Below are 13,887 nucleotides of genomic sequence, written 5' to 3'. Positions count from 1 at the left end.
ACAAAATCAAAACTAACAAACTACATAAAACAAAGCATTTAAAATTAAAAAAATTTTAACGGGAAAAAAATATATAGTACATGCCCATAATCATAAGCATATACATATATACTTGCTATAAATAGCATAATGTTGTTTTCATTCTTCCTGAAATTTACTAATATCATCAAATAGCATACGCTCCTCTGCAATTATTTCATCGATGCAGAAAAAAATAACCATATATGAGTAAATAATATGTGGACATGCTTATACATATATATATATAGTAAAGTCTTTCCATTTTTTTAATAAAATCTTACCTGAGCTTTTATGAGCAACGGACACAACCGCATAATCCTCATCCTCAGAAATCTTTAATAAAGTAAAAATAATAAGAAAGTGTGAACGTTTTTTAATTAAAAAATGTAAGTATATATTACAAATGGTATAGACATGATTGTGTAAAAATGTATGCATGCAAAAAATACCTTTTTGATTTTCCCCTTTGACCCCTTGTAGCGTCCCTTAAGAATTAAAACGGTTCGTCCAATTTGTGGTATAACTGTTTGTAGTTGCTTTTGATAAGCTGATGTATATGTGCTTGTGTTTTTTATTTTTATTTCACATTTATTTTTTTCACTCGATGATATTGAAATGATAACTCCTTTACTTTTATAATATTTATGGTTTTTATCAACAATTTTAACCATAATATTTTTAGTAATCCATATATCATAATCTTCATTGTTTTTATCTTTTTTCTTTTTGTCATGATTTTCATTTATATGATTGGTTATAGAATGTGTATGTTCTGCTTTTGGATTATTAGCATTCATATTTTTGTTTAAGTTTGGAAGTAAATTTTTAATCTTTTTTTTTTCTTCATTCTCCATGATGAGTAATTCCAATGATGACATAGGTCTTTTTTTGTTTTGTGATTTATCTTTTGATAGAGCTTCTTCCTTTTTAGTGCTTTCTGCTTTTAGCTGGTCATTTGCACTTTTTATTTTATTTTGTTTTAATATATCCAAGAAAATATTCGATTTTGGAATTCCATCATTATGAGCAGTAGTAGTATTAGTGCTTGGTGCTTTCACTGATGATATGACAATTTTTTCATCGTTTTTTTTTTCGATACCTGTATATTCTGATTGAATAAATTGGCCTGTTTTTTTAGCTTCTTCAATAACTTCATTAATTTTTTTTTCTTTCATTTCTTCATATGAATATTCAATTTTTTTTTTTTTATTAAATGCTTTTTCTCTTTCGATTTTTTCCCTATCTATATATTCCAAATACCAACCTCGTTCTGTTTGTTCAATTTTGCATTTTCCTGTTTTACCTAAATATAAAACAAAATCTGTTAAGGTAACCCATACAGTTGCATTCATATGTATATGTGTCTTATCACTTATCATATTTGTATAAACAGTATTTGCCAAAATTCTTGTTCGGCAATATTTCGTTTTCATTAATCTCATAAATTCTTTTTCAAACATTGAAGAATATTCGTCCATAAATTTGTTGGCATCTTGACAAAAGATTTGCATTTGTCTTTGATGTGTTTCTGATAATCTATGACATTTAAATCCATTTTCATCTCTACATTGTTTTTCACACATTTGACAATACCACTTTAATTTTTGAAGGCCTTTAGCCTTCATTTTATTGGCTAGCCATTTTGGTGTTCCTGGCTCGGCACGTGGCATTTTTTTTATTAACAGTTAAGGAAAATTTTGAATATTTTTTCCATTTAATAGTTGTGTGCAAATTAGCTAGCTAAATGAAAAAAAATATCACTACAGATATGACCCCATAAAGTGCTGCTGGATAATACAATATTTAAAAAATATTTTCAATCAATTGTTATAATACAGTAGCGTATGCTAAGAAGGGAATGGAATACAAATATGTGTATAGTATATATTTGCTTAGTTCAGCGGTTGTTTCAATTTTTTGACAGCATTTTATTATAAACCTTTGTTGGATGATTATTTTGTATTTATTGGACTTATGCGTTTACTTTGTTACAATTGTACAATGCTTTATTTATTATTTTTCTACTCTTTTTCTTGGAAATTACAATTATTCTCAATTTTATGATATATTTCTTCTACTTTTGGGGGTTATTTCTTTTCTTTTTTTAGGATATGACCTCTCAAATTATTTGGGAACATGATATGTGGCTAATTCTTCGATATATTATTTTATTTTTTTTTCCCCTTCGAAAAAATTATATATTTTCACAGAAACTTTTATTCATCCCTCATATGTTATATATATAATAATTAGCAATTATGTGCTTTTAAGAGAAGGAAAATGTCGCATACTTAGGTTAAAAGAAATATATGTATAGCGAATTTACGAGAAAAAAATATAAAAAAAAAAAATCGCGACCAATTAATAATAGCTGTTCATAAAAAAAAATAAATATATTATTATTTTTTTTTTGCTATTATTTAATATGCTAAAATGCGAGATTCCCACAAATGAAGATTTCTCGTTTGAATCTTATACAAACTGAATGGTCATTGAAGAATGATATATATTTTTTTAGTGGGATATAAAAACACATTTTCCGTATTTCCTTACATTTTTGAGATTGGTCATTACAGCTGCGTGGCTTAATTATTATTGTTTTACTTTGTTGATTATTAAAAAAACTAACTCCTATAAATATGCACACATATGTATATAAATGTGGAGGATTTTTGTGTGCTTAATGTAAAGAATAATGAGATTTAAAATAAAAAAGAAAATTTCAATTTTGTATATAATTTAAAAAAGTATAACATGGATAGCTATGAAGAATGAATAGTTTAATGACAATAGTTATAGTGGTTATTGTTCAGATTGCTTTTAGTAAGGAAATATTAGGTTACAGCTTTATTCATAATAACAACAAATTTTTAAATTGTATTAAATATGGGAGTAATAGAATGGAGAAAGCAATATTACCACATAAAACAAGATACAAACCAATTCTAATGTTAAATAAAATATCAGAAATCGAAGAAAAAAACAAAATAAGAGATGACATAGCAAATGATTGTAATAGTACCAGTAGTAGTGCTAGCGAAATTGATGACATTAGCAATAATAAAGACAATGAAAATAATTCCAATTTTGTATATGACAATATGGACTTATTTGTCGATGATGGTCTTCAATTAAAACAATGGTATTCAGGAGATAAAGTCAGAAAAAAATGGGAAGAAAAACATATTGAAAATGTTAAAAATAATTATGAAAAAGTTTTATTAAATAATAAATATAATGAATTATTTAATATGTATAGAAATATTAAAAAAAATAATGTAGAAAACCATAAAAAACGAGTTAAAACAAATAGAATAAATCCAGTTATATATATTAAAAAAAGATTAGTATCCGCTACAGCTAAATATTTAAGAATGTCATTTATTAAAACTAGAAAAATTTTATGGAAAATTAGATATATGCCTATAATTAAAGCTTTTGCATTTCTTTATTATTATGGAAGTAATAAATATACAGTAAGTATATATAAATGTATCAAATCTTGTCTTCATAATGCTATTTGTAAATATGGAAAAAATAATATCAAACCAGTTTTTCATACTCTTCAAGCTAATATGGGAGGATATACTAAAAAAATTAATATTAGAGCAAAAGGGAAGACTGATATTATTCGAGAGCCTCATACACACATTCGTGTTGTTCTAGAGGTATAGTCATATTATCAAAATGATGTAGTAAAAAGAATTATGTTAGCATACCTTTGCTTTTTTTTGTTTTTTTTTTTTTCTTCGTTTTTCATTTTTTTTAGTGCCCTATTTAACTATTTCATTTTATAAAAACAATTAAAATAATTAAGAGCTTATTTTTTTATTATATATATCCATGGCTTTTTGTTTGGACCAATTATGTATGTCCAAAATTTGTTTCATAAGATCTTCTGGTGTTTCAGAAATTTGTTGAGGATTAAACGATTCTAAAACTTGAGATATAATAGCTGGGATATCAAAATATTTAATTTTATTATTTAGGAAAAGGTTGTTAGCAACTTCATTAGCTGCATTAAGAACTGTTGGAAAAAAATTTGATTTTCGACCAGCATGATAAGCCAACTTTATACATGGAAAATGCTCTAATGATGGTTTATAAAAAGTAAGAGGTGATACTTCTTCAAAGTTTAAGGATTTTAAATTTGTACGTATTCTATTAGGCCATGCTAATGCATTTATAATTTGAGTTCTCATGTCTGGATAATACATTTGTGATATAACAGATTTATCTACAAATTCTACACATGAATGCATTATACATTCTTTATGTATAATTATTTCAATATCATTATAATCAATATCAAAAAGAAAATGGGCTTCTATTACTTCTAATCCTTTATTCATCATTGTAGCTGAATCGATTGATATTTTTTTCCCCATATTCCATTTTGGATGTTTTAAAGCTTTTTCAGATGTTACATTTTTTAGTTCGTCTATTGATAAGTTTTGAAATGGTCCACCAGATGAACATAAAAATATTTTATTTATTTGATTTAGTTTAGAAAAATTTTCTTGCAAACATTTTGATTTTAATAATATATTATTATTTAAACATTGGAATATTGCATTATGTTCAGAATCTACTGGTATTATTGTCGAATTTTTATGAACAGTTAATAATTTTTTTAAGAAAAACCCAGCTGATACAATAGATTCTTTATTTGCTAATGCAATAGTTTTATTATTTTTTATTGCATATATTGTTGAATATAAACCTTGAAATGAATCAATACCAATAACTATTTTATCTATTTCATTACTACTACATATTTGTTTCATACCTTCATCACCTATTAATATTATTGGATTATAATTCTTTATATTTTCTAATAATTTTTTTAATTCTTCATATTTACTTGGATCATGTATACACACATATTTTGGTAAAAATTCTTTAGCTTGTTCATATATTCCTTCAACATTTTTATTAACATATAAAGCTTCAACATTAAATCGTTTTTCTATTTTGTTGCATTCTCTTATAATACTAAGGGTGCTAGTTCCTATACTCCCAGTACTTCCCAAAATGGCAACATTTATTGGGTTAACTTGTGTAGTTATATTACTAGGTTCATTTTCAATTGCATAATTTAGCTTCCCTTTTCTTCTACTTTTTAATTTATTCCTGCTATCATTCTTTATGATCGTATTTGTTTTCCCATTTGGACTACTACTATAATTATAATTTATAATATACGCTTTTTTTTTATGTACGCCCTTGCTATTGTGTAAAAATAGGATCGCTATATAAAACAATAGTGGGAGAGTACGCAAATTAATAAGCGTTCTCATTTATTCAATTTAGTAAATTCTTTGATGGATACAATCATAGGTGAGTTCATTTAAAAAAAAATAAAACAGGGGGAGGAGAAAAAGTTGGTACCGCAGGAAGTTGCACATGTACTAGATTAAAAAAAACGAATTAAATAAAAAAATGCAAGCAAAAAAAAAAAACAAATTAGTTAAAAAGAAAACTTCCTTATGATCATAATTCCCTTTATTAATAATTTTTATATGTCATTTTTTTTTCTTTTCTGTTTTCATGTATTCTTTAATCGGTTCTCAGGCAAAAGTACGTGCATTATAGGTTTGTAGCATTAAGGGCTTATCAAATATGTTTCCTACGTGGATATATTTTTATATATTTAAAAATTTGTTAAATAGAGTTAATAAAGGAAATGAAAAAAAAAATGTAGAATATATTTTTTTGTTGAACTATAGCATTACTATGGATATGCTATTTTATTCTACTACATAGTTTGTATTTCGATTTTATTTTTTTCAATTTTTTAATTTGGAAAGTTGTAAAACAGTGTGTTATAATTCGAGAAAAAAAAAAAAAAAAAAAAAAATGGCGACAAGCCAAAAATAGCTATCGCTATATTATGTGTTACACAAAAATTTACAAAAAATAGTACAAGCACTATTTATGTAGTGCGATGTAGAAGGGAAATGTTTAAATGTGTCGTCTTGATCGACTTTAAAAGAAGTTTCATCATGTATATTTGTATTGTTATATATCGAACTAGTACAAGATATGTCAATTTTTGAGTTGCAATTTTGATAAAATCGTCTTGTACCTGACCCTGTTAATATAAAAGGGTAAGTAGAATGTACATTAACGGAAACAATTGGAGAATATTTATTAATTAGCTGTTTATGTATTAATTCATTATTTTCTATATTATAAAAATTTAGGTAGCCAAAAGTATCACCAGAAATAATATAATTTTTATGTATATCAAATAAATATTTCTGATTTGTTAATGCATATCTTTTAAATTTCTGAACATATTCATTATTATTTCTTATGTCATATAAATATATATATGAACCATTTCTACTACCACTCAAAATGTTATATTCACCATACCATTTAACACATGTTATACCATTAGAATTATATTTATTTGAAAATTTTAATATATAATCATTTTTATGGTTACAATTATCAGCATATATATATAAAATATCATTATAATCACCAATTGCATATATAGAATTATTTCCATAACCTTCTTTTTTATAATCAATAGTTGATATTATTCCTTTTTGTCCTTTTCCTTTTCTTGTGCCTAATATTCGATTTTCACAAATTTCATTTGGCTTATTAAGATCATATACTTTTATCGATCTATTTTTTGTACCACATAATAACCAATTTTTTTCGGGATGAAAACAGAGGGAATAACAATTACTTAACTCTTGACTGTCGTTAAATAATTTAAAAGATATTAAAGAAGAACCATCATATGCACTATATATACTTACAGGGACATCTTTTGAAGTAAGTGCAAAAAAACATGTATTACTATCATTCCAATCAAAATAAGGATAAAACTTACAATCGTATATATGCCCATTTCTATTCATATTTATCCAGGAACTATTTCTTCTTGCTATTTCATCATCATTTATATTCTTATATTTTTCATATAAACTTTCTAAAACATTGTTATCATTCGAAAAGGCATTTAACAATGTGATGTCTGTTGCATATAATTGCAATTTGTTTTTACTTGAAATTGTATAATAGCAACTCCCATCATTACTAAATTCGCATTGTTTTAAAAATTCATTTCTTAATTTTTTAACTTTGTTTTTTTTTATCTCATTATTTTTATCACTACCAATGGATGAATTGGATACACTCTGGTTATTTTGTTTTTCTTTTTGAATATACTTATTAAGTTGGATTTTTCTTTGATCTTCACTGCTTGTACTAACTTGGGTATTGTCAGACGAAGATGTGTTCCCATTTATATAATAGGATTCCTTTTCTGATTTATCAAACTTTTTTATTTGTTCATAATTGTAATTATAGAAATCGTTAAAAGGAATTTCTTGTATAATATAACATTTTTCATTATTAAAAAATATTTCATTATTTTTAGAAAATGTATTCGTATTACAACCTGGTTCTTTTTCACTTGTGTTCGTTTTTATTTCATCTTTGTTTGTGCATTCCTCCATTTTTTGGCATATGCATTTTACTTTCCCATTTGTAAATTCAATTAAGTATCTGTTTTGAATTGCAGTAATTGGTTTATCTGCATATATTTATTTGCTTACCTATTTGTTGTTAATTATATTTTTTCGACGGTAGCAAGTTATTATAATTGGGTTGGCATTCTTTCATATTTGCATTGACCTTATTTTTGGATAGCAAACTATATATTGTTAGGAAATATTAGAATATATTTATTTATTAGATTAAAAATATAGAGTATTAATATAGTTATATTAAAATTGTTTGGTTTATATGATTGTATATGTAAGCCACAGAATGTTGCATGTGGTCATATATTCATTTTTACAAATTGAAAAATAATAAAAAATATTACTAAATGGGACTATAAAGTTATGTATTTCAATTTTTATGATGGTACACGTTTTTTACGTCCTTAAAATTTATTGAAAAATCGAATAACTAAAAAAAAATTGGAAACTATATTTTTGTTCAGTCATAGGGTATGCATAAATACGTGCATATATATGCGCATGTTTATGCTATATTTTTTTTTATGACTAGCTTTTTCTTTAAAGGGATAATAAATTTTCAAATGACTTGTTCATGTAAATAGCCATAAATTAAAAGAAAAATTACAATAAAAAAAAAATTGAAACAAGCCAATTATTAAACAAATATGGAAAAAATGTTATGATTTATTAAAAAGGGTTTATCAATCCTATGGATTCTTTTTCCTCTCTAAATTTGATCTTACCCACACTAATAAATAAACACATGCACATAAATAGACGATAGAAATTTACATTTTCCAATGAACATGTCATAAATTATGTTCCCTAATTGTTTAATCTCTTACAATTTTGAAAAGAGGGAAGGACCATAGTCATTGGCGTCTTTCGTGAGGTAAACATATTTCTAGAAAAAAAAATAATGGGGAAAAGGAAACACACAAATTTACAAAGTTCTGCTTCGAATATAGCACGAACTGAAAATAATGATGGAACAAAAATAAAGCAAGCACCAATTAGTAAAGAAAAAAAAACGAAACAAATTGATGACACATCAAATTTATCATATGTTTATATATTATTAAAATATTTTTTTGAAAATAGTAATATAGAAATTTTAAATGAACAATTTTATTTACAAGAAAATGTATTAACAATAACTGAAATATTAATTGGTCATATTTTATGGGTATATAACCCCGACAAAAATATATTATGTGGGTCGAGAATGACCGAATTAGAATCCTATAACGGTATAAATGATAAAGCTTCACATGCATTTAACAATAAAAAAACAAATAGAAATATGCCAATGTTTTTGAATGGCGGAATTAGTTATGTGTATTTATGTTATGGAATGCATAATTGTCTAAATATTGTAACGAATGCTGAAAATGTTCCTGATGCTATTTTAATAAGATCAATCGAGCCTATTTACAACATTCCATTTTTTGTCCTTAATAAATTTCAAGATATAAAAGAAATAAATGATTTATTCTTGTTCGATAATTTTATTGATAAAAAAGAGAATAACTTAAAGAATAATCGGAAATCTCAAACCGAAGAGGTAGATAATAAGATTGACAAGAAAAATGGTACTAACGAAATAATAAAAAAAAACACATATTTAAAAAGCTTACAACAATTGGAAACAGTTTTTAAAAATATAAAATATAAACAATTGGTCAAATTGGGTAGTGGCCCTGGACGTGTAACAAAATGCATAGGTGTTACACGAGATGATGATCAAAAAAAATTATATTTCGACATAAGCAACGATCAAGATAATAAAATAAATGTGAAAGAAGAAAAAATAAATGATGATAATATTTCGAATATAAAAAAAGATGACTGTTCAGGTAATTTTAGTAAAAAAATAGATCAGAAATATTATTTTAGCTATAATGTTAATAATTTTTTGAGTATCAAAAAAAAAAGTCGATTTTTTATTTCTATTTGTCCAACAATTGAAGATGTTTTAAATTTTTATGAAAATTTAAATCTTGAAAATAATAGTGAACAAGATTTTATAATAGACATATATAAACAATATAAAATACATTTATTAAAATATTTTGAATATATGAAATGGAAAAAAGATGGAGATATTATTATTCAACGAGATAAAAGAATAGGAGTTCCCTATGCTCAAGAATGTGCTTTGTATGAATATCGATTTATTTTAAAAAATCATCCATCCATATCAGTTTTGCCAAAATAAACCCAATTACTGGCCAACCACATACATATATTAATTTCGTAATAATTTTTATATTTTATTAAGTCTTAGTGAAAGATAAAAAATATAACACTGTTTTTTTTACACACACCTGAAAGTAAGACACTAAATGAATAATTAAAACATATATAAATGGCATCTTAAACAATAGAAGAGTAAAAATAATTTTTTATTTGTATATAGTGTGTTATGTTGTGCCGAATTCTTAGGAGTGAATTCCACATTTGCCCTTTGCAACCTTTGCAGCCTTGACTACATTTTTTATGAATACCTATTGTCTATGAAGGGTAATTATAGTTATTGACCAAACTCTTATTCCTTTTATAAACACCTTAAGCTTACCTTTATTCCAATTTTTTTCATAAAAAAATGAGAATACAAGTTAAATCATAACTCCATATACAAATGTATATTGCTTTATTATGTTTAAGAAACAAAGATACGTTATTACTTAGTAATAAATATCTTTGATTTGAAAAAAAGTTATATTGTCATTTTTTTTAAATTAAAAAAATTGAGTTTTGTATTTATATAGATCAAAAAAAGTAAAAAAATTAATTAAATTTTTAAATTCGACAAAAAAAATATAAAAGAGCACATACATATTATGTAGCATAAATTTCGAATGCTTACTTTTAGTGTTGCATAAATATATTGTGCTCTTTTCCAATGTTATAGCAAATATACCAAAAAATCAAATAGAACATATATATGTAATATATATATGTGTGTATTCATGACATAAGCTAAATAATAGGAAAAAAAAATTAATGATATAACAAGATGAAGGATTTACACATGTTCATCCTTTCTATTAATGCATGCTCTAGTATAACTTCTTACAACGGTTTATTTAAAAATTGTCTAAGTCTATTTCTTCGTCCCATACATCATTTATTTGTGCATCATCGCCAGAAAAGCCAAGTTCTGGATCATCTTTGCTTTCTTCATTAGCATTAAATTCCTGATTAGTTTTTTCTTTATTTATATAAAAGTTATTTTCTGTTTTTTTTGTGCTTAGTTTTTCCTCGCTTGCCATGAACTTATCATTCTGACTAGCAATAAAATTTTTTTCTTCTATATTATAACTATTGTTATTATCAACATTTCGAAGGCTTCCAAACAACTTTTCACTAAGAGCTGTGATATCGTTTGTGTTATCCTGAAAGGACTCTGTTTTTTCCTTTGCTTTATTATAATTTTTTTTTCTGCCAAGATCAAATAGATCTTTAATTTTATTTTCTGTATTTATAAAAAATTGGGAAACTTGGCCATCATTTGTTTTTTCATTATGTTTGTTACCTTGCGTGTTCATATTTTTTTTTCCCATAAAAAGGTCAATATATTTATTGTCACTTTTTTCATTTTTTTCATATTTGCCATTATCTTTATCATTTTGGTTGTCAATATTAGAATGTGAGGTAATAACTTGTTTTTCCTCATACGAGTTTTCGTTTTGTTTGTTCCATATTGCGTCAGTTAGTAAAGAAGACTTTTCGAATTGTTTTTCTTCTGACTGTTCAGAAAAAATATGTTCATTTTTGGCTAGCTCATTTTGATATTCTTCCGCTTTATAGTTATTATCATTCATAAAATTTGGTATTTTGTTCATATTATTGTATATAAAATTTTTAGCAAATCCTGTAACATCAACAGTATCATTGATATAGGTACTTATTAAATTGTCTTTTTTATTATTAGCTATTTGTGTAGTGTTATCATTTTTTTTTTCAGTTGAAGAAAAGAAAAATGGGTTTGTTTGTAAATTTTTTTTTAATGGATTTTCATTTATATATTTAAAAGTATTTCCTAAAAAGTTAGAAGATGTTCCAATTAACTCTTTTAATTCATTTTTAAAATTATTTTCAAATGATGATAATTTTGAAATATTAACAACTATTTTAGGTGGTACTATTAAATTTTTTATTTCTTTTAGCTCGATTTCCTTTTCTAATTTATGTATATTTTCTTTCATTAAATTTATGTTATGTTCATAATTTGTTATACTTTTTTGCAAATTTTTATTTAATAATTTATATGTATTAATTTTATAATTTTTATCATTTATTTCTAAATTCTTTTCTTTTAATATTGTTTCTAGATTATTTAATTTATTTAAAGCTTCTTCTTTTTCATTTATTTCTTTTTCTATTTTTTCTTCAAGGTAAAACTTTTCTTCTAATAATTCATTTTGGTTATCATTTAGTTTATAATTGTTGGTATTATCAAAATTTTCATCATCCTTGAAATTGTCTAGTGTGTGTGTTGGTTCATTTTGCATATCTTCATTATCAAGCTTAGATGATACATTTAGATCTTCAGAATTTGGTGTGTTTTCATTTTGAGTTTTTCTAATTTGACAAATTTTCTTATTGATTCCTTCATTGTTCCGTTCTTTGTCCAACTCATAACTTTCTAACTTGGTTTCTAAAACAGAAACTTTATGTTCATAATTTTTTATAATATTAATAAAGAATGAGCATTTCATTTTGTACATTCTTAATGCAATAGCTGAATTTTTAATTTCAGTTAAAAAGGATTTTATTTTAATTTTTAGATTTTCTTTTTGATTTTTTTCAGACTCTAATTGATCCATTACATTCTTATGTTTTTCAAGAGTAGTTTCTAAATAATTTTTCATTTCATAAATATCATAACTATGCTGTTCAATTTTTTTCAATTCTTCTTGGGTTGTTAATAAATTTTTTTTTAAAATTGCATTTTCTTCTTCTATTTTTAATTTATCATTTTTTAATAATTCTATTATTTTTTCATTTTTACTATTTTCATTTGATAATAGTTCTATTTGACTATTTTGTTTTTGAATTTTTTCGATGTTTGAAAAAGATTCATGTTCATTCATTTTCATATTATATTTTAAACTTTCTAAATTTTTTTCATTTTCTTCTTTTCTCATTTTTAAATCGTTTAGCATTTTGTTAAGTTCGTTGTTTTGGTTTATTAATGATATGTTTTCATTTGTGCTATCTCTTAATTTGTTTTCTAAACAAGCCAGTTTATTTTCCATATTTTCTAAACTTCTTTTTTCATTTCGAATAAAAAAGTCTTGTGATTCGCTTAGTTTATTTTTATATTCTTCTATACATTTTTCCAATTGTTCTACAACAATTGTTTTGCTATTTATATCTTTATTTAATTTTTCTATACTTTCTTTAAATTCGACATCTTTTTTTTTCATTATAAATTCCAAGTCGTAATATTTTTTTTCCAATTTATTGCATTTAGTTTCTTCATTTTTAAATTTGGTTATAAAAGATTGACATTTTGTTTCACACTGCTCTAATTTGTTATTCAGTGTGGCTAGCTCATTTTGATACTCCTTGTATTGGTTCATAAGTTTATCATATTGTATTTTTAGTTGTTCATAATTTTCTGCACACACATTTTCAGAAAATTGCAAGTTTGTATTTGAACTAATATTATTTATAGACTTATCAGCATTTTCATGTGTTGCTGATTCGTCACATGTTTTATTCTTGACATTGCTGCTATCGAGGTTGTTATCTGCATAAATAGGAATAAGAAGCATATGGGGAATGTGTGAAAATGGAAAAAATATGCATGTATAAAATATCTTTTATATGTAACATATTTTGAAAATACATACCTAAAGTACGGACTAAGGGATCGTCATTATCATTTATTTTATTAATTTCATCATCTATAATATTTATATCAGTATCCCATACATTTTCTTGGTCAAAATTTAGTTCGTCTTCAGATATATTGTCACACAATTTAAAATCTGTACTAGATAGCTCGTTATTTTTTTTATTTTTATCAATTTGATCCATAACTTTGTAAAAAAAAAAAAAGGAAATACACAAAAAAAAATGATAAGTATTATATTCTTTCCCTTTTTGGCTAATTAAAATTAATAAAATTATTTTCCTTTTTGCCAATTTTCATGATATACAAAATTAGGTATTATAAAAGTTCGTGCCCATAAGAACATGACTTTTTTAAAACAATAAATTTTATTTTATTTAGTTTTATGACCTATATATGAATAGATCGACAAATATATTTCAATACCCATATATTAGTAATACATACAAATTACAAATATAATAATGCCAATTGGAAAGTTCGTTTTTCCAAAAGAATAATAATTTGCTA

The 13,887-nt window shown here is 24.4% G+C and overlaps 6 protein-coding genes across 6 annotated transcripts; 2 read left to right on the top strand and 4 right to left on the bottom strand.

Moving 5' to 3' along the window:
* Window positions 1-138: 138 nt before the first annotated feature.
* PCHAS_1335400 (DNA/RNA-binding protein KIN17, putative) lies at window positions 139-1,691 on the bottom strand (the record flags this gene model as incomplete). Its single annotated transcript, XM_016799284.1, has 3 exons — window positions 139-185; window positions 303-354; window positions 471-1,691. 3 exons carry the CDS (start codon window positions 1,689-1,691, stop codon window positions 139-141), a joined length of 1,320 nt encoding a protein of 439 aa, XP_016654595.1.
* A 1,101-nt stretch (window positions 1,692-2,792) lies between these two features.
* On the top strand, window positions 2,793-3,695 carry PCHAS_1335300 (50S ribosomal protein L22, apicoplast, putative; the record flags this gene model as incomplete). Its single annotated transcript, XM_731413.2, has 1 exon — window positions 2,793-3,695. The coding sequence occupies one exon, from the start codon at window positions 2,793-2,795 to the stop codon at window positions 3,693-3,695; it is 903 nt and encodes a 300-aa protein (XP_736506.2).
* A 138-nt stretch (window positions 3,696-3,833) lies between these two features.
* Window positions 3,834-5,321, bottom strand: PCHAS_1335200 (1-deoxy-D-xylulose 5-phosphate reductoisomerase, putative; the record flags this gene model as incomplete). Its single annotated transcript, XM_731412.2, has 1 exon — window positions 3,834-5,321. One exon carries the CDS (start codon window positions 5,319-5,321, stop codon window positions 3,834-3,836), a length of 1,488 nt encoding a protein of 495 aa, XP_736505.2.
* Window positions 5,322-5,912: 591 nt separating this feature from the next.
* Window positions 5,913-7,502, bottom strand: PCHAS_1335100 (WD repeat-containing protein 79, putative; the record flags this gene model as incomplete). The annotated part of the gene is made up of 1 exon (XM_016799282.1): window positions 5,913-7,502. The coding sequence occupies one exon, from the start codon at window positions 7,500-7,502 to the stop codon at window positions 5,913-5,915; it is 1,590 nt and encodes a 529-aa protein (XP_016654594.1).
* Window positions 7,503-8,430: 928 nt separating this feature from the next.
* PCHAS_1335000 (DNA-3-methyladenine glycosylase, putative) lies at window positions 8,431-9,729 on the top strand (the record flags this gene model as incomplete). The annotated part of the gene is made up of 1 exon (XM_735402.2): window positions 8,431-9,729. One exon carries the CDS (start codon window positions 8,431-8,433, stop codon window positions 9,727-9,729), a length of 1,299 nt encoding a protein of 432 aa, XP_740495.2.
* Window positions 9,730-10,600: 871 nt separating this feature from the next.
* On the bottom strand, window positions 10,601-13,562 carry PCHAS_1334900 (conserved Plasmodium protein, unknown function; the record flags this gene model as incomplete). The annotated part of the gene is made up of 2 exons (XM_016799281.1): window positions 10,601-13,272; window positions 13,376-13,562. The coding sequence occupies 2 exons, from the start codon at window positions 13,560-13,562 to the stop codon at window positions 10,601-10,603; spliced, it is 2,859 nt and encodes a 952-aa protein (XP_016654593.1).
* Between the last annotated feature and the right edge of the window lie 325 nt (window positions 13,563-13,887).

This window comes from Plasmodium chabaudi (genome assembly GCF_900002335.3).
Source record: "Plasmodium chabaudi chabaudi strain AS genome assembly, chromosome: 13".
In the NCBI taxonomy this organism is placed as follows: Eukaryota; Apicomplexa; class Aconoidasida; order Haemosporida; family Plasmodiidae; genus Plasmodium; species Plasmodium chabaudi.
This window is presented reverse-complemented; position numbering and strand designations above follow the sequence as displayed.